The sequence below is a fragment of the Morus notabilis genome, unplaced genomic scaffold (assembly GCF_000414095.1).
Source record: "Morus notabilis unplaced genomic scaffold, ASM41409v2 Scaffold1005, whole genome shotgun sequence".
Lineage (NCBI taxonomy): Eukaryota > Viridiplantae > Streptophyta > Magnoliopsida > Rosales > Moraceae > Morus > Morus notabilis.
The window spans coordinates 278,635-303,318 of NW_010363292.1; the positions used below are offsets into that span (position 1 = coordinate 278,635).

General features: G+C 33.7%; 3 protein-coding genes across 6 annotated transcripts; all 3 read left to right on the plus strand.

Annotated features, from left to right (window-relative positions):
* The first annotated feature begins 1,388 nt into the window (after nt 1-1,388).
* LOC21398401 (cyclin-dependent protein kinase inhibitor SMR9) lies at nt 1,389-2,349 on the plus strand. Its single transcript, XM_010104047.2, has one exon. The coding sequence runs from the start codon at nt 1,514-1,516 to the stop codon at nt 1,916-1,918; it is 405 nt and encodes a 134-aa protein (XP_010102349.1). The 5' UTR covers nt 1,389-1,513; the 3' UTR covers nt 1,919-2,349.
* A 12,771-nt stretch (nt 2,350-15,120) lies between these two features.
* Nucleotides 15,121-18,225, plus strand: LOC21398403 (inactive TPR repeat-containing thioredoxin TTL3). Its single transcript, XM_010104049.2, has 5 exons — nt 15,121-16,019; nt 16,436-16,631; nt 16,796-16,968; nt 17,069-17,402; nt 18,010-18,225. The coding sequence occupies exons 1-5, from the start codon at nt 15,121-15,123 to the stop codon at nt 18,181-18,183; spliced, it is 1,776 nt and encodes a 591-aa protein (XP_010102351.1). The 3' UTR covers nt 18,184-18,225.
* Nucleotides 18,226-20,240: 2,015 nt separating this feature from the next.
* On the plus strand, nt 20,241-24,417 carry LOC21398404 (nuclear transcription factor Y subunit A-1). 4 transcript variants are annotated; one of them, XM_024169450.1, is made up of 7 exons: nt 20,241-20,375; nt 20,718-20,831; nt 21,563-21,887; nt 22,066-22,175; nt 22,352-22,423; nt 22,837-23,001; nt 23,575-24,417. In XM_024169450.1, the coding sequence occupies exons 3-7, from the start codon at nt 21,614-21,616 to the stop codon at nt 24,001-24,003; spliced, it is 1,050 nt and encodes a 349-aa protein (XP_024025218.1). In that variant the 5' UTR covers nt 20,241-20,375; nt 20,718-20,831; nt 21,563-21,613; the 3' UTR covers nt 24,004-24,417. The 4 variants fall into 4 exon arrangements, with proteins under 4 accessions (XP_024025218.1, XP_024025217.1, XP_024025219.1 ...); XM_024169449.1 differs by having other exon boundaries at nt 20,718-20,803; XM_024169451.1 differs by having other exon boundaries at nt 20,718-20,799.
* Nucleotides 24,418-24,684: the final 267 nt, after the last annotated feature.

The window sequence follows — 24,684 nt, forward strand, 5'->3', positions numbered from 1 at the left end:
CTCTTTCCCAACCCTTTTGCTCTCTCATTTTTCAACCTATTAAATTAATTAGTATTATTTTAATATGAACTTAGAGTTATAACCAAATAGATAACTACGAATGAGAATCTTAACTATTAACTGTTCCTCGGTTGTCTAGCCATCTTTGCGCAAATAATTCTATATACATAATCCCTATGGTGCACTGAAATTTGAAATATATCCTTTTTTCCCTCTAAATTTGTTTCTGCTTTGCTTAGCGTGTAGACCTGCTCAGGCGTTAATCTTTTCTTAATTAATTATTTTTAATAAATAACAAAATCCATAGGGGACAAGTGGGGTATAATTTAAATTTAGTTTCTAATTTTCAATTAGGGGTCAACTATTATACAAAGATACATAGTGAGAAAAATATAAGAAAGCACTTCAAATCATGAAAAAAAAGGGAATATTGGAATAAAAGAAAAGAAAAAAGCCTTTTATGCGTTTGGTTTATATATTTAGAATCATGATTCAGAACCATTTAAGATTTATGTGTGTTTTTTTATAAGTAAAAACACTATAACGAGTCACGAATTATGACACGAATCATTACTCTAAACGCATCACTTTTTAGAATCAAGCTCATTAATATTAAAGAGCTATCAATGTTGAAGAGAGAGGTGAGAGAGAATTGAAAAAAGAAAAAAAGGAAAATAGAAACAAAAAAAACTTAATGGCAATTTCACCTGCCCACCCAAATGCAAGAAAAGAAAGTCTTTAATCACTTTTGAAACTATAATGGGCATTGGGCAACGTTGCCCAGCTTATTCTCAATCAATATCAATATACTGCAATAAATCCGCACAAAAATTTGAACTCTCTCTCTTCACCCTTTTGTCTCTGGGCACGGGCAGCGGGCAACGGGCAGACCTTCCCGTATTATTATTATTATTATTATATCCAAAATCCCTAATCACTATAAAGCCCTAACTATGATACAACTTGTAAATCTCTCATCTATCTTTCTTCATGATTAGGGCTTCATAGAAACTTCTTACAGAGAGAAGTGGGTTTTTACCGTCCTGGCATACATATTCAGAAGCTCTTCTTTTCCTTCTTTTTAGGGTTTCATTCATATATCATACATATCATAAATATGTATATATGTATATGAGAGAGTCATGATTTTGTCAAGGTTTTGGGTGAAGTTGATCACAATAGCAGCAGTTAAAGTAGAGTGGGCTGTGTTAGCTTTTGTAGAATAATTTTATCAGAGAAGCTCATCATCAATATTCATCATCATGGTCTTCTGTATGGGCGTTTTCTAAAGTATTCAGAGAGTCTCATCTTTTTCTTTTCTTTTCTTTTTTTTGCTATATATATAGAACAATATATATATATATATATATATATATATATATAGGGTTTGTTTCCAAAGGGGGTACTAGCCTATTTGGATCATCGATCACTCACCTTTTTCTTTGCTCTCCGACTTTTTCAGTCAAATTTGGAAGCCTCAAAAGTACTCCTTACTTGTTTCCACTTCTCTCAAATGGGTCCTTCTGGAAGAACAAGAACGAGAACGAGAACCGCAAGAAAAGCCCGAAGAAAATCGGAGTTGATGAAGAGGACTAGTAACAATCAAGAAAGTGGTCATGATCATGAAGTTGTTGTGATCAATTCTCCAACTAAATCATCATCTTCCAACGATGATGATCACTTAATTCCCAAGACAGAAGGAATTGAGTTCGAGGCCGTCGATGATGATGACGTCGTCGGGTGTTCGACGCCGAAAGGTCAGAGATTTCGCATACCGGAGATTCGGACATGCCCGCCGGCCCCAAAAAAGCAAAGGGTGATCTCCAATTGCTCCATTCAAAGAACGCCAATCGCTTTCTTTGCTCCGCCAGATTTAGAGCTCTTCTTCTACTTTGCACTTCGCGGTATTTCAGTTTGAAAACAAAGACAAAGGAAATCATAAAGTCATGTTTTAGTATTTGTAAGGATCATATTCAATAGCAATAGTGTAATATGGTCTTTACAAAGTACCTTCTTTTTTAGTTAATTTAGTCTTGTTTGATGATCATAGTTGTTTGGAATATGATTTTGAGCGAGATGTGTGAGTGGGTCTTCAGACCAAAAAAAAAAAAAAAAAAAAAAGCAGTTATTACCTTGGCTTTTTTTTTTTTCTTTTTAAATCCTTGATTCCTTGTCTAATTTGAGTTGGGATTTTCAATTTGTGTAGGGTATAATACTAATCAGTGTGTGTTTAGGTGGGGCAGATTTAGTAAAATTGCCTACTTTCTAATTATGTATTGCTGACCAGTAGTACTACTGGGTTTGTTGAGTGCAGTACTGTAATCGATTGGGTTGGTTTTTTTTTTTTTTTTTTTTTTTTTTTTTTTTTTTTTTTTTTCAGTGTGGTTTTCGCTTTGTAATCGTCTGCTTTGGTTTGTTTATTAATCAAGTCAACATGAGAAAGAATAGACCTATTTTGTGTGTGTGTAAGCTCCTTTTTTCCTTAAAGTAATTATGAATCAACATTTTGCACAAATTTCTTATACTTGTGTAGTATATATGTATATTCTGGTATATATATTTGCAGTGTTGTGGGGGCTTGCTGTCAATCCTTAGGCTTATACCCCACCAATCATAACTGATACATACATATATATATATATATTTGTGCAAATACGACACACAATTTTGTTGTGTGACTGATCAATATTTTAGCACCAGTGAATAATTAATACTTTGGAATAATATTATACTATGCTCAAATGTCATAAATGACTGGGGGTTCCACTAAATGGAACATGCACCGCAAAGCTCTTTCTTCTCTCTCTCTCCTCTCTCTCTCTCTCTCTCTTCACACTTCTCTAGTCTGCAAAACACTTTCACAAAAGGTCTACCAATATTCTGCTTTTGGCCTGCAATAAGGAGATAAGGCTTCGACAGCTAGAAAAATTTACTTCTCAACAATCTGGCCAGAAGACAAACTTTGAGTGGAAATTAACGGCTAGTTGATCAAGAAGTTGCTTGGATTTTTACTTTAAAAAAAAAAAAAAAAATTGGGTTGTCACAGGATGAGAATGGGAAGAGGGAAAGTGACTATAATGGGAGTGTAATTTAATTAGTTTATTAATTAATTAATTAATTAATTTATTATTGAATATTGAAGAGAGAGTGATGAAATCGTGTTGTCAGATATGTGGGTATAAGTTTGTCTTAGCCAAGCCCAGCACAAATAAGGGAATCCAATGAAAGGTCTCGTGCGGGTTGTGTTCATAATTGTCACGTTAGGGAATCTCAAGAAATTTCTCATCATTTTTACTGACTTTGTATTTTCTTTTGTTTTTTTTAATAAATTAATATAAATATTGCTTCCGATAATATTGTGGTGTCAAATTGATTTGGGCACTCATTGTGACGATATATATGGCTGGCCTGGCCAAGGCAAGGAATATTTTTTTTTTCTTTCAAACATATCATTAGTCACATATATATGCACATCATGATTTCTACAGAATCATAGTTAAAACTTCTTTTTATGATTGAGCCTATACATATCAAATGCATCTTTTGGATAATTTTGGTGCTTATGATCTCATATTCTCTTTCTTTTCTATTTTGTATATATATATATATATATATATATATTTGTATATAAACCTGATTGCTCGAAATCGTTATGTAAGCTAACAAAGTAATTATTAAACTTATGCCCAACTTGTTGCATCTATTGATTTTTTTTATTATTATTATGTACTACTACTTACCAATATGTCACATATAATATCACTACCATATGTAGAGTATACGTGATGAGGAGAGAAAGTAGGAGTACTAAAAAAAAAAAAAAAAAAAAAAAAAAAAAAAGGGAAAAAAAAAAAAAAAAAAAAAAAAAAAAAAAAAAAAGGTGATCATACACATACACTATATATAGTGGCTGAAGCATTTAACTTTGAATATCTCATTTCATTAATTTGTGGAAGCTTTAGGGGAATAAATAAATCTTGGGAGGAATATGTGAAGGACGGTATGCATTCATTATAAGTTCCCTTATCCCTTAAATGATGTGATTCCTTTCCCTTACAAAACTCTTTTTTCCACACTATTGTGGTCCCTTCTTTGTTGGGTATGATCATATTGGCATGTGCATCTTTAAATTATATACTTACAGTTGCATGGCCATTTTCTCCTTTGATAATGATCATAAAGTGATGAATCATCTTGCCCATGCACGTACCCATTTCTATACGTATACATACATATGTTATACATAAATACGTACGTGTATGTATACATACTCAATTTTTACTTCTTGAATTCAAATTATTGCATTTGATCGAGTAAAAACATTGTCATTATACAATATATAATTTTGGGCCTTTGGCTTTGGAGTACTGATGTTATATAAAGTATTTTATTCAGTAGTCTGCTCTATATATATCAGGCCGACATAAAACATGGCTTGTTTTGTATGTCTGTATGTACACTCGCTTGGGAGGAGAGAATCCAAGAGTGATATGGATAAGATTAATTCATGTAAATTGGCTCACTATCACATAAATTTATTCTATCAATAATTTAATTAACATAAATATCAGAGACACATATATTGCATTAAGATTTTTTTTTTTTTTTCGTTTGAACATCACCAAGGAGCGGTAGTACTGTTTGCACATACCGCTTGTAAAATAATGTAAATTTGAGGGCCTGTTCTTTTGGAGTGTAACTTGAGTGTAGTTTTTGAGTTGAATTTGAGTTATAACTTGAGTTGAAGTTGTAACTTGAATAAAGTCGAGTAAAGTTGAATAAAGTTGGAACTTAAAAGAACATGAACTTGAATAAAGTTGAAACTCGAGTTGTCTTTTTTTTAATTTTTTTTGGACAAAAGAACAAGCCCTGAGTTTCAATTGCTTAATTTAAAATTGGTTAGAAGCGCTCGCGACCCTTTTACCGTGCTACCTTTTTTCAAAGAATTAAGGGGTTGTTCTTTTGCAACAAAATTCAGAAAAAGTTTAAATTCAAATTACAACTTTATTCAAGTTCACGTTCTTTTAAGTTCCAATTTTATTCAACTTTACTCAACTTTATTCAAGTTACAACTTCAACTCAAGTTATAACTCAAATTCAACTCAAAAACTACACTCAAATTACACTCTAACATGCACTAATATGACTGAAATAATGTTTTATATAGATATATATATATATATATAAGAATTAAGGCTCTCTCCGTGATTACTTACTTATTTTGTCCTTGTTTTTCAAAGAAATGATTAATTAGAAGCCTTAATTAGTGCCGTTTGTGCGACTGTGCATGTAAAAGAGCAAAGAGATAGAGAACACGGGTGAAAACTTTTCATAATTTAATATTTGAAAGCAAAACTTAGAATATGTCTATACGCGTGTGTGTGAAAGATAGATAGAGAGAGAGAGATAATGAGGAGGAGGACATTGGAATGAGGAATATGCAAAATAGGGATCTAATTATGCCCCCTTAATTAGCTATAATGAACATTAATAAACAAAAAAAATATATGTTGCATTTGGATTGACGTACCTGATCACTCCTTAAAGGTGAGTGGTTCTTTTTCAATTCCAATGATGGAATATCTCATCAAAACACAGAACACAGGCTTTAGTTGGATTATTAATATTATTAAAAAAAGTAAATTTTATAAATATCAACATGCATGGCTGCTACTTTTCTAGAATCCGAGGTTGCCCACATCACTTCTTTGCCAAAGAAGGGTAAAGCGGCCACTTCTTTAACTTTAGGGTCAAACTAGTTACAGCTACAGTTAAATTAACCATCTTCTTGCACTAACTCCCTCTTCCTTAAACCACCAAGGGATAGGTGTGGTCAAGACAACTCTCTCCCTTCTCCTGATCTCAGGATGCGACCAAGGTTCGATATTTTGGATTGGAGCCTCACTTGATTTTTTTTTTTCTGATTAATGTGTTGTGCGACGTTGAGTACGTGGAGGCTAGAGTAAAACTAGTTTCATCCTTTGAGTAGAATCGAATTAGAACCTTTCCATTTCTTTAGTAGGTTTCAAGATTGTGCAGGTGTTGAAATATGTGATTACAATAATGATTCCTTTTTATTCAGTAAAAAAAAAAAAAAAAAAATCCCTTTTTCTTAATGTAAATAGTTCTTAATTTTGTTTGTTTTTTACATCTTTTTTGTTTGTTTGTGTTTTCTCTTCTAAATTTAGGCCGACATGGAAACCCCCTTTCATTTTATCATGCATGGGCCTATTACAAAACCATAGCTAGTAGCTTTTTTTGACCACATAGTACGGATTCATATAAGTCTATTCATCTTGTGATTAATTTAGTCGAATTATTCCCCAAAAAGGGTTTAGTAAAATTGGTAAAGTGATGATCAGTAGAAAAAGACATGTTTTTTTTTTTTTTTTTTAGTACTAGAAAAAGACATGGTATACGTAGACATGTATGACAAACAAATTAAACATGTTTCTTTTCAAAGCCTTTTGAAGGGAGGAGAAGGTGGGTGAGTGTATTAAAAGAATGTAATTTAAAGAGAATCATAAGCTTTTGTTAAAAGGAATACTATGTTGATTTGAGGGCTACAGAATCCGTTTGGCCGGTGGACTGAGGTTACTGTAGAAAATATTAATCTTTGTACTCTAATTAACAAGTCTACATAATTTGTAAATAGTTTTCTTCAAAAAGGAAAGAAAAATCTCCAAGAAATTATAAGTACAGATTTTAAAATGGAATAGCAGGGCTGCGAAGAAGCTAGAAATACCACTCAAATTAGGAGGTCGCTCCATTTAAAAATAATCAATTGTAATTCAATTAATAAAGAGAAAACAAAAGACCACGATGCACTTAATTATTTAAAATCACATAAATAATGAGCGCGTTTGGAACTCGTTCTAAAATAATTTTGATTTTTGTATGAAAATAAAAATGAAAACATTTTCAATTTCAAACATAAATTATTTTTGAAATTGCGTTTTTTAGTTTTATCAAGAGATTATTTTTGGTATAAAAAAACTTATTAATGTCTCTCTCTCTCTCTGCTTGCGAGATGAGAAAACGAAAATAAAAAATGAAAAACGACTAAAAAGTCATTTTTCATTTCTCTCACATTTTACACTAAATCAAAAAATTATTTTCATTTTCATTTTTTGTCTTTAATTGTGCTAAACGCCGTTTTAGAATCGTTTTCATTTTTTTCTCGAAAAACATGAAAAATAAAAACAAAAACAATTCTAAACACGGCAAATATTGTTCTCAACTTGTTTTTGTAAATAGTATTGTTACCATCATTTTATGATACGGATCATATTTAATGTATTATGAGTACAATCCAAAATAGTACAGATATTAATTTCTTCAGATGTTTCGGCTACACTTTTAAATGATACGTTTGATAGGAGTTAACATTTCTCTAATTGTGTTTAGGTAAAACAAATAAAACATAAAGCGAGGTGAAAAAAAAAAACCAGACAAAATAAACATCTCATTTACCTCAAAACTCCCAATATATCCTATCGCTCTTCACAATCATCTTCCAGTTCCAGTTACTCTCCTCAGCAAATGTATACGCATATAAATGACATATATATATATATATATATATATATAATTACGCACACTTAAAGTACACACACGCACATGTTTACACACATATTTACACAAACACACACATACATCGTGTGTGGATATATGTTATGTCGTTAGTTAATTTTTTGCTTAAACCTAATTGCACAGTAACAATGCAAACATGAAGGTACTTTTTTACAATTATACTGGTTATTTACGCGAACGATTTCTATATACTTGCTTACCCCATATATAACGTTCCAAAACGGTCAGTGTTTCTTTCCTTGATCGACCCAAATTTTATTTATACCCCTCCTGCAAAATACATATTTATATATATATGTCTGAGCAGTTTTGAGGCATCCTCATGAAAGGGTTTTAATAATAAGAATATCGTTTTCATTAAGGGTAAGAGAACTTTCTTCTTAATTTCCTTTCATGGATATCTTCCATTAATACAGATAAACTAAGCTGTGCATGGCTGATTATCTTTACAGGAGATGTAATTTTCAGTTCCAAATTAACAAGTTTTGCATCAACTTATTGCAGGATCATAAGATTATAAGAACCAAAATATCGAACCAATTAAGAAAAACCAAGAGATCTGATATCAAGCATTGTTAAGGGAAGATATTAAAATACATTAATGCTGATTACAATAATGATTCAGCAATAATTTGGAAAGACATATACCTGAACTTCGATGAGAATCTAATTAAAGTTTTGCTTTTGTTAATCTCGAAATCTTTTTCGTTTGCATACATATAAAAGCTTCAACTTAAGACAACGGGAACTTTTTTAAAAATAAGATTCGTTTTGAAACCTATTTGTTTTATGAATGGGGGGTCATCTTCCAACTTGCATTTGGTCGATCAGAAACTTATAATAAAAGCATAATGCTTAAATGATATGCAGTTGATTCCCAAAGTTGATTACCAAAGTTGATCATTTTAGTAAAATCTGTGCCAATCTTTTGTCAACTACTTTTGATTAAGCCTTTGCTCAAAGCAAAGCAATTCATGCTTTGTGGACAACTGGTTGTCCAATATTATTACGACTGGTTTGGAAAATTAAAGAGATTGCTTTGGAAACTTTAGACCGGAGCAACATCAAATTCTGCACTCAAAAACTTTTATTAACCGGACTCTCATCAACGTCCAATATTGATCAAGTCGGTTCAGGAAGAAAAAAAAAATATGAAAATAATTATTTGAGTTATATATAATAAATAAGAGAGGGAATTGGGATTCTGTGAATGGCGAAATACATAATAAAAATTGTGCTTCTTTTGCTTTGTTTCTGTAATATATTAAACGTCTGCCTTGTAAAAGTAAGACAAAGTACATGAGTTGATGAATGAATTTTGGATTAATCTTAAACTGGTGTTGGGCTTAAATATTTATAATAAGCTAGATCATTAAGTAGATTATCATGAAATTAGATATACACTCAAATCCAAGATGAGCTGCACTAGAGTTTCACAAATATCGTTTTTGTTTGATATGATTGGATCGAAGTTAATTACGTAAAGTGGGGTTTCATCATTTTATGAAGTGCCCTAGTTCTTAATTTTCTATGTATTGCAAACAAGGGTGGATTATCAATAATCCCTTTTATTTTTCGCTTGATTTATAAGAAATAAAACCCACTTTTAAAAGTTACAACGAAATGCTTTTTTTTTTTTATACACTCATAAAGCACATTCACGTATATACTGATCTTCTCTTTATAGATAATACCTTCCAGTTTCCACTTCCTACTCGCCAAAAGAAAGGAGGTTGAAGCCTTGTTCATTTCACAACTCAAATTATAACACAAGTTCTACTGTTATAGAATTTTCTCTCACAAAAATTTAAGTTTAATTTTTTTATTACAGTACTTTTCTCTCACATACACAACTCAAATCCTAAACTTGAGCTGTGAAATGAACAAGGCTTCAGAAGAAAGAGAAGAATGAAGAATGGGTAATCTTGATAAATACTCTTTGAAAGTGCATGGATCGGGATTTTTACTATTTACTCTTGATTCATAACCTTTTTAGTCAAATAATTACACTAATAAAAAAATATTTATTAAGAATAAAGACTAAAAATCCAGATTCACTCATCCACTCTTATAAATAAATTCTCCATTTTTTCACGAAGAGAAAAGCTTGTTGCAGACCAGGCCTGGCCCTTATAGTGTGGATGCATCCAAGATCCAGCCCTGAAATACTGGACCTAGTTTGGTATGTTTGGGCTTGTGCTAAACGTACATGCTTAATGTCAACATGTTTTACTAACATCTTGCCCTCTTTGATCAATGAATAATCTATTAGACTACCAATGGTAATCACCATGTGTCCTTGAAATCATCAATGAGCATAAGCAGTTGTTGCCGCCACCGATCGACGGAATGTAATGTGGTAGATTATGATCCAATTATTTCAACTGTTTTAACAAAATATTATTGGTGTTGTGAGAGTAATTTAATAAATTATTGCCGGTAATCTACAATATTATTCCAACCTTTTAAACGAATATCACTTTAATAAAGTTATTCACGTGTTCAACACTACTTATATGATGCAAAAATAAGAGTACAATATAAGAAAAAGAAATAAAGGAAAAAAAGGGCACGTGATATTTTAATGCCTAACACAAACTCTTATTCAAATGCAATTTTTATCTTTTAACAAGTGTTATCACAAACTTCCCAAACAAACACGTTTAATCAAGAGTCATTTTTACACCCTTTTACTTATTGTAAAGTATGATATAAGCTTAATTTTGATGCTTCTATTTCCTCAAAGAATAAAACTGTGGGAATAAGAGCGATTTTTTTTTTCTCAAAAAAAAAAGGTTATATATAGCTAAGTTAGGCATGCAACTAGTATTTATGAAGGCCGTACTTTTCTTGCAACCTCCAATCTATACATAAAAAGATATTTTTTTTTATTGGATTATTATCACTCGTGACTTTGAATTTTAGAATCATTCTTAATCTGTCCATTAAATTTTTAAAACTCTCACTTTGTCCCATAAATTTTGAATTATTCTCACTTAATCTGTAATTTATGTTAAAATCAGACTGAAGAAAAGAAAATTAAGTGTTGTCATGTGATTTTTATATGTTTGTTTCTAATAAAAATTTAAATAGAAATATTACGCGATTGTATTACTCTCTTTTTTTCTATCAGTTTTTAACATAAATTACAATAAAAGGGTTTTTAACATAAATTATAATAAAAATAATTAAGTGAAAATAATTTAAAATTTAAGAGACAAAATAAGAATTTTTAAAATTCAAAAGACAAGTTAAAAATAACCCTAAAATTCCAGTGATAATAAACTTTTTTATTTATTAAAAATAACAGTAAGCAAACACAGGTACTTGGGTTAGTTTGTCCATCGAATCGAATGGCCTCACATCAAATATGTCTCTCCCTAAAAATAAATAAATAAAATAAAATAAAAATCAACGCCAAACCACAACTTCGTCATTTGTGATGATTGATGAGACAAGCATTTGAAAACTGATCAGTAGGCAGTAGCAGCTTCGTTAGTCATTGTTGACAAAATCCTAATGTCGGAGGGTGCTTCACTTTATCATATTTTCAGAGGAAAAAAAATTTTCTTTTTTATAATAAGAGAGATTTTCTACTACCGATATGTCAAGTTTTTTTAAACGTTAAATTTATGTATTTTTTAATTTTTACGTGATTTTATTTAATGAATATAAAATTTAATAAATAGGTATGTTAATGCACCGAAAAAAAAAACCCTTATAATAAACGCCAATCTGAAATATAAAGAGTTAATTTTGGAAATCATTTTAAAAATGGTACACACATAATTTTTTGATTAAGAAGAAAGGGATTAGAACAAGAGTTTTTAGACATGATCTTAGCCAAAGAAATTGTGAACGTGGGTTGAAGTCTTGAAGAGGATGGGTCATATTCTTGTAAATATGTTTGGAAAGAACAACTTATTAGTAAATGTAGTTTGAGAGAATTAATGTGTCATATGACCCCTATAAAGATAGCATCTAAATAAGTGTCTGTATTTAGTTAGTATTTATAATATAAACAAAATAATAAAAATAAAAACAAAAATAAAACGTGGCCTCCTCTAAGAATTAAGGAATTTCTAAAAATCTAGGGCATGTTCTTTTGTTCAAAAAATTAAAAAAAAAAAAAAAAACTCGAGTTCCAACTTTATTTAAGTTCATGTTCTTTTAAGTTCTAACTTTATTTAATTTTATTCAAGTTACAACTTCAATTCAAATTATAACTTAAATTCAACTCAAAAACTACACTCAAATTACACTAAAAAAAAAAAAAAACAGCCCTAGAGATTCACATTTCGCCCATGACCGAGTCTCTAGCGTCCAACTACCCATCAGACAAACAAATATAAACACAGATACACACAAACAGAAAGAAGAAATTAACGAGGAAAGAAAAGCCAGTATTGAATTTTCCCAAACAAAAAATAAAATAAATCTGTACAAGTATTATTTTTTTTTCTTGCAAATCTTTTCCACATCCCTTAATGATCATGCCATCTGATATCATCATGTCATGATCTCCTACCAAGGAGAGAATTCAAATAGAAATAACATAAAATAAAATAAAATATATTGCATCTAGAGAGTCAATTCATTTTTTATTGTCAAACTTTCAATGTCCTTTTGATTCCTTACGATATGTAATATTGGTTCGCAAGCAAAAGATAGAAGAACCAGGGATGATCTCGACGATAAACTTCTCATCAAATCTCTGTCTTATAAGCTTAAGATTCTTTTCATTGGATTAAACGGGAGGCGAAACCGCTAAAGACGTAAACGGGAAAATGGGAGACAACTCACCGGAGACTAGAAAAACCGGTTGTGGCCTGATAAACGCAGTTTTCGGGAGACGAAGTTTGTGGCCGATATTGGTATTTCAATAAACTTCCTATGTTGGTATTTCAAAAAAATCCATATTAACTTGGGAAAAAAATGATAAAATACCTGATCGTGGAGAGGCACTAACATGTGAATCTTTAGTGGCATCATCATCTTCCTCGCTGGGCCCATCATCAGATAAAGACTGGTCCTCATTGGATTCAGAAGCACCATTTGGGCAGTCTAAGGAAGATGAATTGGATGCATTTCTCACTGTCAAGGGTGGAGAAATAGGATTATACCCGACATTACGCCACCATGGCTCAGAGTAAACATTGGTTGGGGTAATGGTATGAGAATTAAACCTAGTTCATGGATTAGAATCATGAGATTAGAATTATTTTTAATTTATGTGTGTTTTTTGTAAGAGAAAAATACCGTAATAAATTATGAATTATGATTCAAATCAGAGAACGAATCCTCTAACTAAACGGGCCATATCAACATCAAATTCAGAGTTAGAACTTCACATAATAAACACCACATTACACAAGCAAGCAGTTGCCGAGGATATTTTAAACAATGAACTGGAATAACATTTGACCACGGAAGCCCAAGTATAAGAGTTGCATTTCAGAAACTGAAATATCTAGAGTCAGATAAAGTAGAAACGTATACAAAAACTTGAAAAATACTCCTTTGGGTCCCATTTTCCCTATGAGATTGTCTAGGAATATTTCTCCCTCCTGATTTTCTTTTTCCTCCCCAAACTGAAAGCAATTTGGTTATTTTAACAAAATTTTCCCTTCCAGGAATTTGGAGCTATAAATTAGATACTTTGCCCCCACAAGGGTCAAGTTAGACTAAACATTACCTCTAAAAGCCAACCAACTTGAATGAGTAGATAGAAAGGGTGGGTTACTTTCGGTTATCTCTTTCTAATCTTTTTCAGCTAAAATAAGAAAGAGCTTTATGTTTCGTCGTTGTCACTGGGAGCAATTGAAGGAGAGAAGAAGATGGGGTATAATAAGATAAATTTATAAAGAAGAGAGGAAAAAAAAAAACTTTATTCCCCACAAAGCAGATCCCGAAACACAAACCATAGGGAAAAGGACCAAAGGACTTCGCTAAAAGAACAAATAATCAACTTGAGATTCGTTGGAAGCATAACTTCAAATATATAGAAATGGAAGTGCAAAATACAGCTACACATATAAACAAGAAAAAAAAAAAGTACAATAAATTGGTTGTGTTATGTACTTCTAGAGTAAAAAAAAAAAAAACACATAAATTGGTCTGCTTAATTCCCTTCCAAAAGTCCTTGTTTGCACATTCTTTACAGCTATACATATAAACAAGAAAAAAAAAGAGTACAATAAATTGGTTGTGTTATGTACTTCTAGAGTAAAAAAAAAACACATAAATTGGTCTGCTTAATTCCCTTCCAAAAAATTACTCCACTTTCTGCCTCCCCTATTCAAATATTGAGAAGAGCAAAGCCAAAGGCAACTAAAAAAAAAAAAAAAAAAGTCCTTTTCACTTCTTTACTTGTTTGCACATTCTTTTCGTTCAAATTGCATATTGGTTTGTTTTTGCCTTGTTCATGTCAAGCTTTGGACCTCCATCAATTGGCTACGGCGAATCAAAGCTGGTGGCTCCACCGTTTTCCGCCTCCTCCGCGTCTCTACCTAGTCGTTTTCTTAGACATGCCTGAGCCTCCAACAAGGATCTTTTCACCTCCTCATTTTCTGGTGTCTCTTGCAGCAAAATCTCGTAGTCTTGTATTGAGGCTTCCCATCTTTCCAACTGCATGCCACACGAATGGTGTTTAAGTTTTGTACAATCATTTGACTATAATATAACAATCATATATGATCTCCTGTCACTAATATTCCATTGCTTTCATCATATCACAAGAAATATTTTCGTTTGGTGGATATCATTGCTTTCATAATATCATAATAAATATTTTCGTCAAACATTAAAAAGTGATTCAAAATATCAAGATCTCACAATAAACAAATATTTCTAGAAGATAATACTTTTTTATAATGTGTTTTTCTTTTTCTTTTTATTTTTAATATTATTGCTCTTAAGAGTAGTTTTATTAATGGGTAATTTAGTAATATTGAAAAGGGTGTATGAAAAATAAAAAAATGGGGTTGATAGACGCACATTTAATTATTAAAAATTAATGCATCAAAAGATTCAAATAATATGTCAGGACTTTTTATTTCACGAATCAAGTGTCATGTCATATTAAGAGTATGTGATAAAGTTATAAAATTAAGAAAACAATTTCTAATTTACATGATAGCATCTGATCAATGGAAAGAATGGATTTATGAGATATAAATGCAAACAAAAGAACTACTGGCAATGTGGCAATTTAACAAGCAAAAGTGAGTGTACCTTGGCATTGCAATCGGCTCTACTTAGCCTAGCCTTGCTATAAGCTGGGCGAACATTAAGGGCAGCCGTGCAGTCCTCAACAGCCTTTTCCAAATGTCCGAGTTTTTGTTGATTTCTAGAGAGTCAATAATTCATTTTTTATTGTCAAACTTTCAATGTATTTTTTATTCTCCATAATATGTAATATTGGTTCACAAGTAAAAGATAGAAAAATCAGGGATGATCTCCACGATAAACTTCTCATTAAATCTGGATTAAACGGAAGACGAAAACCCTAAAGACGTAAACGGGAAAATGGGAGACAACTCGCCGGAGACTAGAAAAACCGGTTGTGGCTTGATAAACGCAGTTTTCGGGAGACGAAGTTTGCGGCCGAAGAAAACGACAGCATCCACCGTCCATCTCCCAACGCCGAGCGGCGACGTCAAAACGACAACGGCCCATGACCCGAAACGACGTCGCGGTGGCAGCTCCGACGAGGTCGCCTTCCTCGGCTCCTCGCCGCCGCAGCCGAAACCCCTCAGGGGAATTTCATCGAACATCCCGAGGACGGCCGCGCAATCCGCGAACGACAAAAACGACACCACCAGAAGACCTCAAACGGATGCCAGTACGCCTTATCAGGTTTACGTCAACCAAGGAAGGAGAGTCCCTAAGGAAGCGGTGGGCATATCGGGAGAGCTCGAGAGCATGATCGTCGACCATCAAAAGAACAAAGGAAGCAGCAACCTCGTCCGGGCCTCGTCGAGCAACGTCATGCTTTTCGGTAACTTGGGAAACTTGAGACAAAACGGCAACGGCGGTGGGAACAATACGACGTCGTATAACAACATCCGACACGCGAAAAACGTGATGAATAATGAAAATAATAATGGCAATGGCGGTGAAGAAGAGAGTAGTCGGGCGGCGGGTGCTGGGTCGTTGTGCCGAGCGTTGTCGACGAGAATGGACCCAGAGACGTTGAAGATGATGGGGAATGAGGATTACAAGAACGGGAGATTTGCGGAGGCGTTGGCTTTGTACGACGCAGCGATTTCTATTGACCCGAATAAGGCTTCTTATCGGAGTAATAAAAGTGCGGCTTTGACGGCTCTTGGGAGGCTTCTTGAGGCGGTTTTTGAGTGCAGGGAAGCCATTCGGATTGAACCACATTATCATAGAGCTCATCATCGTTTGGCCACCTTGTATCTCAGGTACCATTATATTTCTTGTTTTTTCTTTTCTTTGAGTTTTTTTTTTTTTTTTTTTTTTTTTAATGTTGATTATTTGGCGTCTTTGTTACTTTAATTTTTAGCAATTTGACGATTTGTTTTCTATGCTTTAATTTGTTATATTACTTCTTGAATTCAATAAAACAGGTGACTTTCTTTGCCTTTGTTTGATATTTTAGTATTCACTTTTCAAATAATGTTTACATGACGTGCATTAGAGTATTTATAAATAAGGGCATCTTAACATTTTATTAAATTCATGAATAATTTGTTAAAATCTAAAAGGCAACTTATCACTTCTTTTAATTAAAAAAAAAGAATTTGAATGGGAAATACCAAAACCCTTTGAAGTTTTGGTTTTTGTATACTTGTGTAATATATTTATATATAATATACAGATTAGGAGAACCAGAAAAGGCGACATATCACTACAAACATGCAGGGCAAGAGGCAGACCAATATGACCTTGCTAAAGTCAAATCACTTCAAACACATCTCAACAAATGTACTGAGGCTCGCAGATTACGAGATTGGAACACTCTGATTAAGGAAACCGAATCTGCCATATCAACTGGTGCAGATTCAGCCCCACAGGTCAACCATTTTTCTTTATTCTCAAAAATCTCTACTCCTATTCTCATGATTAATGATCACAATGCGAATTTTTATTGACGTCATATCGTACTGCAAACTTAAGAATTAGTGTCGTATGGTCACTACTAATGTACTAAATTTAATCTTTTTTTTCATTTTGGAAGATATATGCTTTGCAATCGGAGGCTTTATTGAAGCTCCACAGGCACCAAGAGGCAGATAAAACACTGTCTAGAGGTCCAAATTTTGATGTTGATGAATGTACTAAATTCCTTGGGCCTATTGGTAATGCAAACTTGTTAGTGACCCGGGCTCTTGTTGACATGGCCGTTGGCAGGTGGAGCTTCACTTTCACACAACTAATTAGATGTTATTTGCTATTTGTACTTGTTCAAAGCACTACATTGATACATCTACTTTGTCAAATGGCTTCACAGATTCGATGATGCTTTGGAAGCAGCTCAACGAGCAATTCAACTCGATTCAAACAACAAAGAAGCAAGCATGGTGATGAGAAAGGCTCGAGCGGTGGCAGCAGCTCGGTCGAAAGGAAACGAGCTGTTCAGAGCGTTGAGATTTTCGGAGGCCTGCATTGCTTATGGGGAGGGACTTGAGCAAGATCCTTACAACTCCGTCTTGTTGTGCAACCGTGCTGCTTGTCGGTCTAAACTCGGGCATTTGGAAAAGGCTGTTGAGGACTGCATGGCTGCCCTTAATGTTCGCCCAGCTTATAGCAAGGCTAGGCTAAGAAGAGCCGATTGCAATGCCAAGGTACACTCACTTTTGCTTGTTAAATTGCCACATTGCCAGTAGTTCTTTTGTTTGCATTTATATCTCATAAATCCATTATTTCCATTGATCAGATGCTATCATGTAAATTAGAAAATTGTTTTCTTAATTTTATAACTTTATCACATACTCTTAATATGACATGACACTTGATTCGTGGAATAAAAAGTCCTGACATATTATTTGAATCTTTTGATGCATTAATTTTTAATAATTAAATGTGCGTCTATCAACCCCATTTTTTTATTTTTCATACACCCTTTTCAATATTACTAAATTACCCATTAATAAAACTACTCTTAAGAGCAATAATATTAAAAATAAAAAGAAAAAGAAAAACTCATTATAAAAAAGTATTATCTTCTAGAAATATTTGTTTATTGTGAGATCTTGATATTTTGAATCACTTTTTAATGTTTGACGAAAATATTTATTATGATATTATGAAAGCAATGATATCCACCAAACGAAAATATTTCTTGTGATATGATGAAAGCAATGGAATATTAGTGACAGGAGATCATATATGATTGTTATATTATAGTCAAATGATTGTACAAAACTTAAACACCATTCGTGTGGCATGCAGTTGGAAAGATGGGAAGCCTCAATACAAGACTACGAGATTTTGCTGCAAGAGACACCAGAAAATGAGGAGGTGAAAAGATCCTTGTTGGAGGCTCAGGCATGTCTAAGAAAACGACTAGGTAGAGACGCAGAGGAGGCGGAAAACGGTGGAGCCACCAGCTTTGATTCGCCGTAGCCAATTGATGGAGGTCCAAAGCTTGACATGAACAAGGCAAAAACAAACCAATATGCAATTTGAACGAAAAGAATGTGCAAACAAGTAAAGAAGTGAAAAAGACTTTTTTTTTTTTTTTTTCTTTAGTTGCCATTGGCTCTGCTCTTCTCAATATTTGAATAGGGGAGGCAGAAAGTGGAGTAATTTTTTGGAAGGGAATTAAGCAGACCAATTGATGTGTTTTTTTTTTTTTTTTTTTACTCTAGAAGTACATAACAAAACCAATTTATTGTACTTTTTTTTTTCTTGTTTATATGTGTAGCTGTATTTTGCACTTCCATTTCTATATATTTGAAGTTATGCTTCCAACGAATCTCAAGTTGATTATTTGTTCTTTTAGCGAAGTCCTTTGGTCCTTTTTCCTATGGTTTGTGTTTCGGGATCTGCTTTGTCGGGATAAAAGTTTTTTTTTTTCCTTTCTTTATAAATTTATCTTATTAGAACCCATCTTCTTCTCTCCTTCAATTGCTCCCAGTGACAACGACGATAAAGCTCTTTCTTATTTTAGCTGAAAAATATTAGAAAGAGATAACCGAAAGTAACCCACCCTTATTTATTTTATTTGTTACGCTTATTTTACAATATTATGCAAAACTAGGCAGATACTTGGAAAAAAAAAGTTTTTTTCCCCGCAGTATTTAAAAGAGATAATTAGACCGTGTTTAGAATTGATTTCGTTTTTATTTTTTATGTTTTTTGAGAAAGAAAAAATAAAAATATTTTCAAAACGGTGTTTGACACAATAAAGATAAAAAACAGAAATAAAAATAATTTTTTAATTTAATATAAAATGAGAGATAAATAAAAAATAATTTTTATTTTTATTTTTTTTTCGTTTTCTCTTCTCTCTCGAGCAGAGAGAGAGAAAGAGAGACTTTAATGAATTTTTTATATTGAAAATAATCTTTTGATAAAACTATCAAACGTATTTTTTAAAATAATTTTTATCTAAAATTAAAAACGTTTTTATTTTTGTATAAAAAATAAAATTATTTTAAAACGAATTATAAATGCACCGTTAACAAACTCTTTTACATTTTCTTTGCGATCCTAATAAGACATGAAAAGTTCAGACCTGTTTCAATACGGATTTAAGAATCATTGTCTCTAATATGTTTCATTGATCTTTTTATTTTAAGAATTTATTGTTATTTAAAATTATCATGTTATAAACACTGTAACATATATATATTTTTAATGTTAGTACATAAAATCTGAATTTTTATGTTATTTTTTAAGAATTTAGTACATAGGTTATTCATCGGTTATCCCGAATCCGTGACCGGCGACAAGCGGGATGTCTAACCGCCGGGTGATTTTCACGAAATGATGACTATTACTCAAAATTTATTTAACAGTGACTTTCTATTTAACAAGATAATTGTATATCTTTATTTAAGTTTGAAAATCGAATTAAGAATTAAGGCCGTACAAAATTAGTTGTTACCAAAAATTGGAAGAGTCGTGATGACGAAAATATGAATTTTCTACTTTCAGTCGTTCATCTTCCAAACTAAGTCTGCGAAAATTCTTCCCTTTTTTTTTTTTTTTTTCCTCCGCTCCAAAAAAACAAAGAAAGAAAAAAGTTCAATAAAACAAGTGACACGTGGCCTAGATGCTGTCATCGACCTACTGGTGTGGCTCCCACATAAGAGCCACGCGTTTGCCGGGCTTTGCCCGTCAAGTGCGTGTCACGTGGGCCTTACAATTTTATCTATATAATATCATGTTTCCTTAAGAAATAAATAAGGGGGGGGCCATGATAACCTCACCCGCACAAACCCCTTCTCTTGACACAACGCCGCTTATCAACCGGAAACCCGTCACAGCCGGCTCTCACCCCTGTCTACCTCCGAACCCCCGACCCACCAAGCGAAACCGGACAAGCAAGTTGCCGATCCCGAAACGTCGACGTGTCGGGAAGCATTACGTGGGTGGGCCCCTAGGTGGGTGACGCAATCATCCTTGAATGTGGAATTTATAGAGAGAGAGAGAGAGCTTTTTCCAGTAAGAGAAAAGGCAAAAAGAAAAAAGAAAAAAATACATAGAAATTGTCGAGAAATTTGATTGACCCTTTTTCCAATTCTCTCAGATTCTGAGAGCCCCCAAATATAGGCCTTTTGTTTCTCATTGGCTGTTTGTCTTCCCACCAAGTAAGTCCCTCCGATTTTGCTTCATTTATTTATTTATTTATTTATTTTTTTGCTTTTTTGGATTTTAGTTTTCCCAATTTTTATGAACAGATTGAATTTTTGGCTGTTTTAAGTTTTATTTCTAGGGTTTTGGAAATTCGAGAATCGGGGGGTTTTTTTTTGCTTTCCTTTTCTGGAATTTCGCTGGTTGTTTTGGTTTCTTATGTTGGATTATCTTTGTTTTCGCTGTCGCATGGGATTATTAGGAGATAAAGCTTTTGTTTTTGGGTTGTGTGGTTGAGTTTCGTGGGAATTGAACATTTGTGACGAAGAATTTTGCTTATGCTGTGTTTGGTTTCCTAGAAAACGCGAGAAAGATGATACTGGGTTCGCGAGTACTGAAGTTTGGTTTGATCTTCAGGAACTAAAAAGCGCAAAGCTTGAAGTTGGTACTGTTTCGGATGTTAAACTTGAAAGGTTTTTTTTTTATAGGTTTGGTAGTGAGTTTTAGGTTCAATTTGCTTGCCACATGTGTGCTTTCTCTGGTTGCCAAGACAACATGGGGGTCTATAATGCAAATAAAATTTTCTTTTACTGGATAGAAAGTAATTCACTTAATTGTAGGTAGAGGATCAACTGAATTCTTAATGTTTTAAAAAAAATTTTATTTGCATATTGGGAACAAAAATCATTGACTCGGTAGAGCATTATGGGAATGGGAATAATTTTAACCAGTTATATTTTAAGATAGTCGATCTAGGTTATGGCTACTATATCTATCTATTCATTGAAGTTGGTTGGCTTTTAGAGGTAATGTTTAGTCTAACTTGACCTTGGTGGGGGCAAAGTATCTAATTTATAGCTCCAAATTCCTGGAAGGGAAAATTTTGTTAAAATAACCAAATTGCTTTCAGTTTGGGGAGGAAAAAGAAAATCAGGAGGGAGAAATATTCCTAGACAATCTCATAGGGAAAATGGGACCCAAAGGAGTATTTTTCAAGTTTTTGTATACGTTTCTACTTTATCTGACTCTAGATATTTCAGTTTCTGAAATGCAACTCTTATACTTGGGCTTCCGTGGTCAAATGTTATTCCAGTTCATTGTTTAAAATATCCTCGGCAACTGCTTGCTTGTGTAATGTGGTGTTTATTATGTGAAGTTCTAACTCTGAATTTGATGCTGATTTAGATTCTCGTGTTTGTTACAGTAAAGGTAAAGGTAAGGAGGGGCTTGTTACCGTTTAAAGGGTATCGACATTATGCGGTCAAAGTCTCAAAATACAGATGGTCTAGGACTTGATTCTCATACCATTACCCCAACCAATGTTTACTCTGAGCCATGGTGGCGTAATGTCGGGTATAATCCTATTTCTCCACCCTTGACAGTGAGAAATGCATCCAATTCATCTTCCTTAGACTGCCCAAATGGTGCTTCTGAATCCAATGAGGACCAGTCTTTATCTGATGATGGGCCCAACGAGGAAGATGATGATGCCACTAAAGATTCATATGTTAGTGCCTCTCCACGATCAGGTATTATATCATTTTTTTTCCCAAGTTAATATGGATTTTTTTGAAATACCAACATAGGAAGTTTATTGATATAGCAAATAGAAAAATCACAATGATGGTCCCGACTTAACTAGTCTCTTGAACTTTTGGTGGCCCCTTTTGAATATATAAATAATATATTTAATTTCAATCTCATTAGGCAACTATGGGCAAGATCAAATTATGCAGCATGTTTCATCTACTATGCCAACATTACATGATGAGCACCTCACGCAGCCTCCACAACTTGAACTTGTTGGTCACTCTATTGTAAGTGCCTTCCTTTTTCTGTTTAGAATATCTTAAAAAATGATGACGGCTCTAATTGCTGAATGAATAAATGTCATAAGTGATGCGTAGTATGAAAGAAAGGAAAGCCTTCACACTTCAATGATTTTATAAATGGTGACAAAAGGATTCCGGGTTTTCTTGCATTTATTTTGCAGGCGTGTGCATCAAATCCATATCAAGATCCATATTATGGAGGAATGATGACAGTTTATGGACATCAGCCTTTGGTCAGTAAATTATTTTCTTTTTATGCAAATTTTATCGTTAAGTAAATTGTTTTTGCTTGTTCTGTCAACTTTTTGGTGACTCACAAAGTGGTGTGGAAATATTCTTCCTTAATTATGTTTTTAATACCTTTCCCGCTGCCTTAGGAGTGAATTATAAGTAGTGAACTTGGACTTGTGTCTTCTTTTAAAATGGATTGCAATTTTAGCATCTACCGATTGTTTGTAGAGGATGTGCTTTTTTCTTAGTTAGCTCCTTTATGATTTCATGTGATGTGATAACTCTGAATATTTATGTTGCTCTTCACTCAAATACCGGTGTGGTTTTGTACTTGCGTCCATGATGGTTTAATATCCAATAATATATAGGCATGCTATTTTGTGAATTCCTGTCTAATTATATGTGTAACTATCAGGGCTATCCTCCTTTTTTTGGAATGCCGCAAGCTAGAATGCCTTTGCCTCTTGAGATGGCTCAGGAGCCTGTATATGTGAATGCCAAACAATACCAAGGGATCCTAAGGCGAAGACAGGCCCGAGCCAAAGCAGAGCTGGAAAAGAAGCTGATAAAAGTTAGAAAGGTAGACATGACTACTTGACTCATATCTGTTCCAGAGTATTCTTTCTTTAATCTCTTAAGTTTTTGGATTTTCATATACTGAGTCTTTGAGTGCAATCGATCAGTGTATTGCATGCGATTATATGCACACACATGAGCATCAGCACAAGGTGTCATTTCATTACATGAAGTCAGGACCTTGTTTTTTCTATGTAAAAGTCAGCAGGTATTGTGTAGATGGAAGATGATGATTGATGAATAACACTTTGTACTCATGGGATGCATGCAGGGCATATAAGACAATGGTAGACGGTCTTGGTTAATGATATTGGCAAACAACTTTTGTAGCATGTAGTTACATGTTTGGTGTTGTCTTCAATAACTAATATTTTGTGATGGTGATATAGTCCAAGATAGCGGTTAAAGATTTGTTTTTTGTACTGTGATTAGTGATAATCTGTATGTTAAAATTCTAATTGAATGAGATACGTAATTATCTGAACAATGAGTACTCTTATCAACTAAAGCCATCACTGCTGTAACTGAGCTGAATTCCTTCTATAACCAGTCGGTTTGTTTTTGGAAATTTCTGCAGCCATATCTTCATGAATCTCGGCACCAGCATGCTATGCGAAGGGCCAGGGGTAGTGGAGGGCGTTTTGCAAAGAAAACTGATGGTGATGCTTCAAATGACGCTGAAAAAGAAAAGGGCTCAGGTTCTGGTCGGGCACACTCATCAATGTCTGCATGTTCATCAGGATCTGAACCGTTGGCTTCGGACTCAAATGAAACCTGGAATTCTTCTAATGGTCAGCACGAAGCAAGAGGGTCCCAAGTACACGGTACTTACACAGCGCACAATTACGTAAATGGGAACAGTTGCTACCAGAATCATGGTGGCATGCAGGACTCGAAGTATCACTTGCGCCCAAGTGAGAGAGCCGAGGAAGGAGACTGTTCAGGCCAGCAACGAGGAAGCCTGTCGGCGAATCAAGCTTCCCACAGGCGTCTTGCAATACAGTAAACTCCTTGGCACGGGGTGGGGTGCTTGGAGATTCTACCCCCGTTTGAAATGGTGGGGTCTAACACTTGGCAATTTATTTGCCAGGCGGCAAATCATTCTTGGCTTTTGTTGTGGTTGTGGTTGTGGTATGGATGGGAGGGACGTAGAGGAGACGACAAATGGCCTGGGTGATTCTCGGTGCTTCACTACGTTCTCTTTTTGTTCTTCTGTACAGAGATAGTATCCAGTAAACTCAAGTAGAAATGAAGAGTCTCTGGGGGCAGATTTAAACAAATATTTCTCTAGTTTTATTGTACAAACCTGCTTGATCTTTTGCCTTCTTTTTTTCATCCTCTCGTCTATCTTTGAGTTTTCTTTCTGATTGTGCAACAGATGAGATATTGAATGAATGGATGTTACATTTTTCGTTTGCTATTATTATGGAGGGGCTGCTTGACGCAGGTTCTGATCATCATTGGGACTGTGAAATGTCTTCAGGTTTAAACGGACGGTATTTCTATTGAGTTTATGTGTAAACTATCGGAGTGGCATTGTATGTTTTATATATGTTTGTATCGAGACTCCTATTGACGACATAATTATCATATCACCTTCCAAGGTTCATGTCTATGCACCATTTTTTTGGGTCAAATCCAAATAACACGGCGCACTGTGATTGTTGTTACTGTTACAAGTGCACCT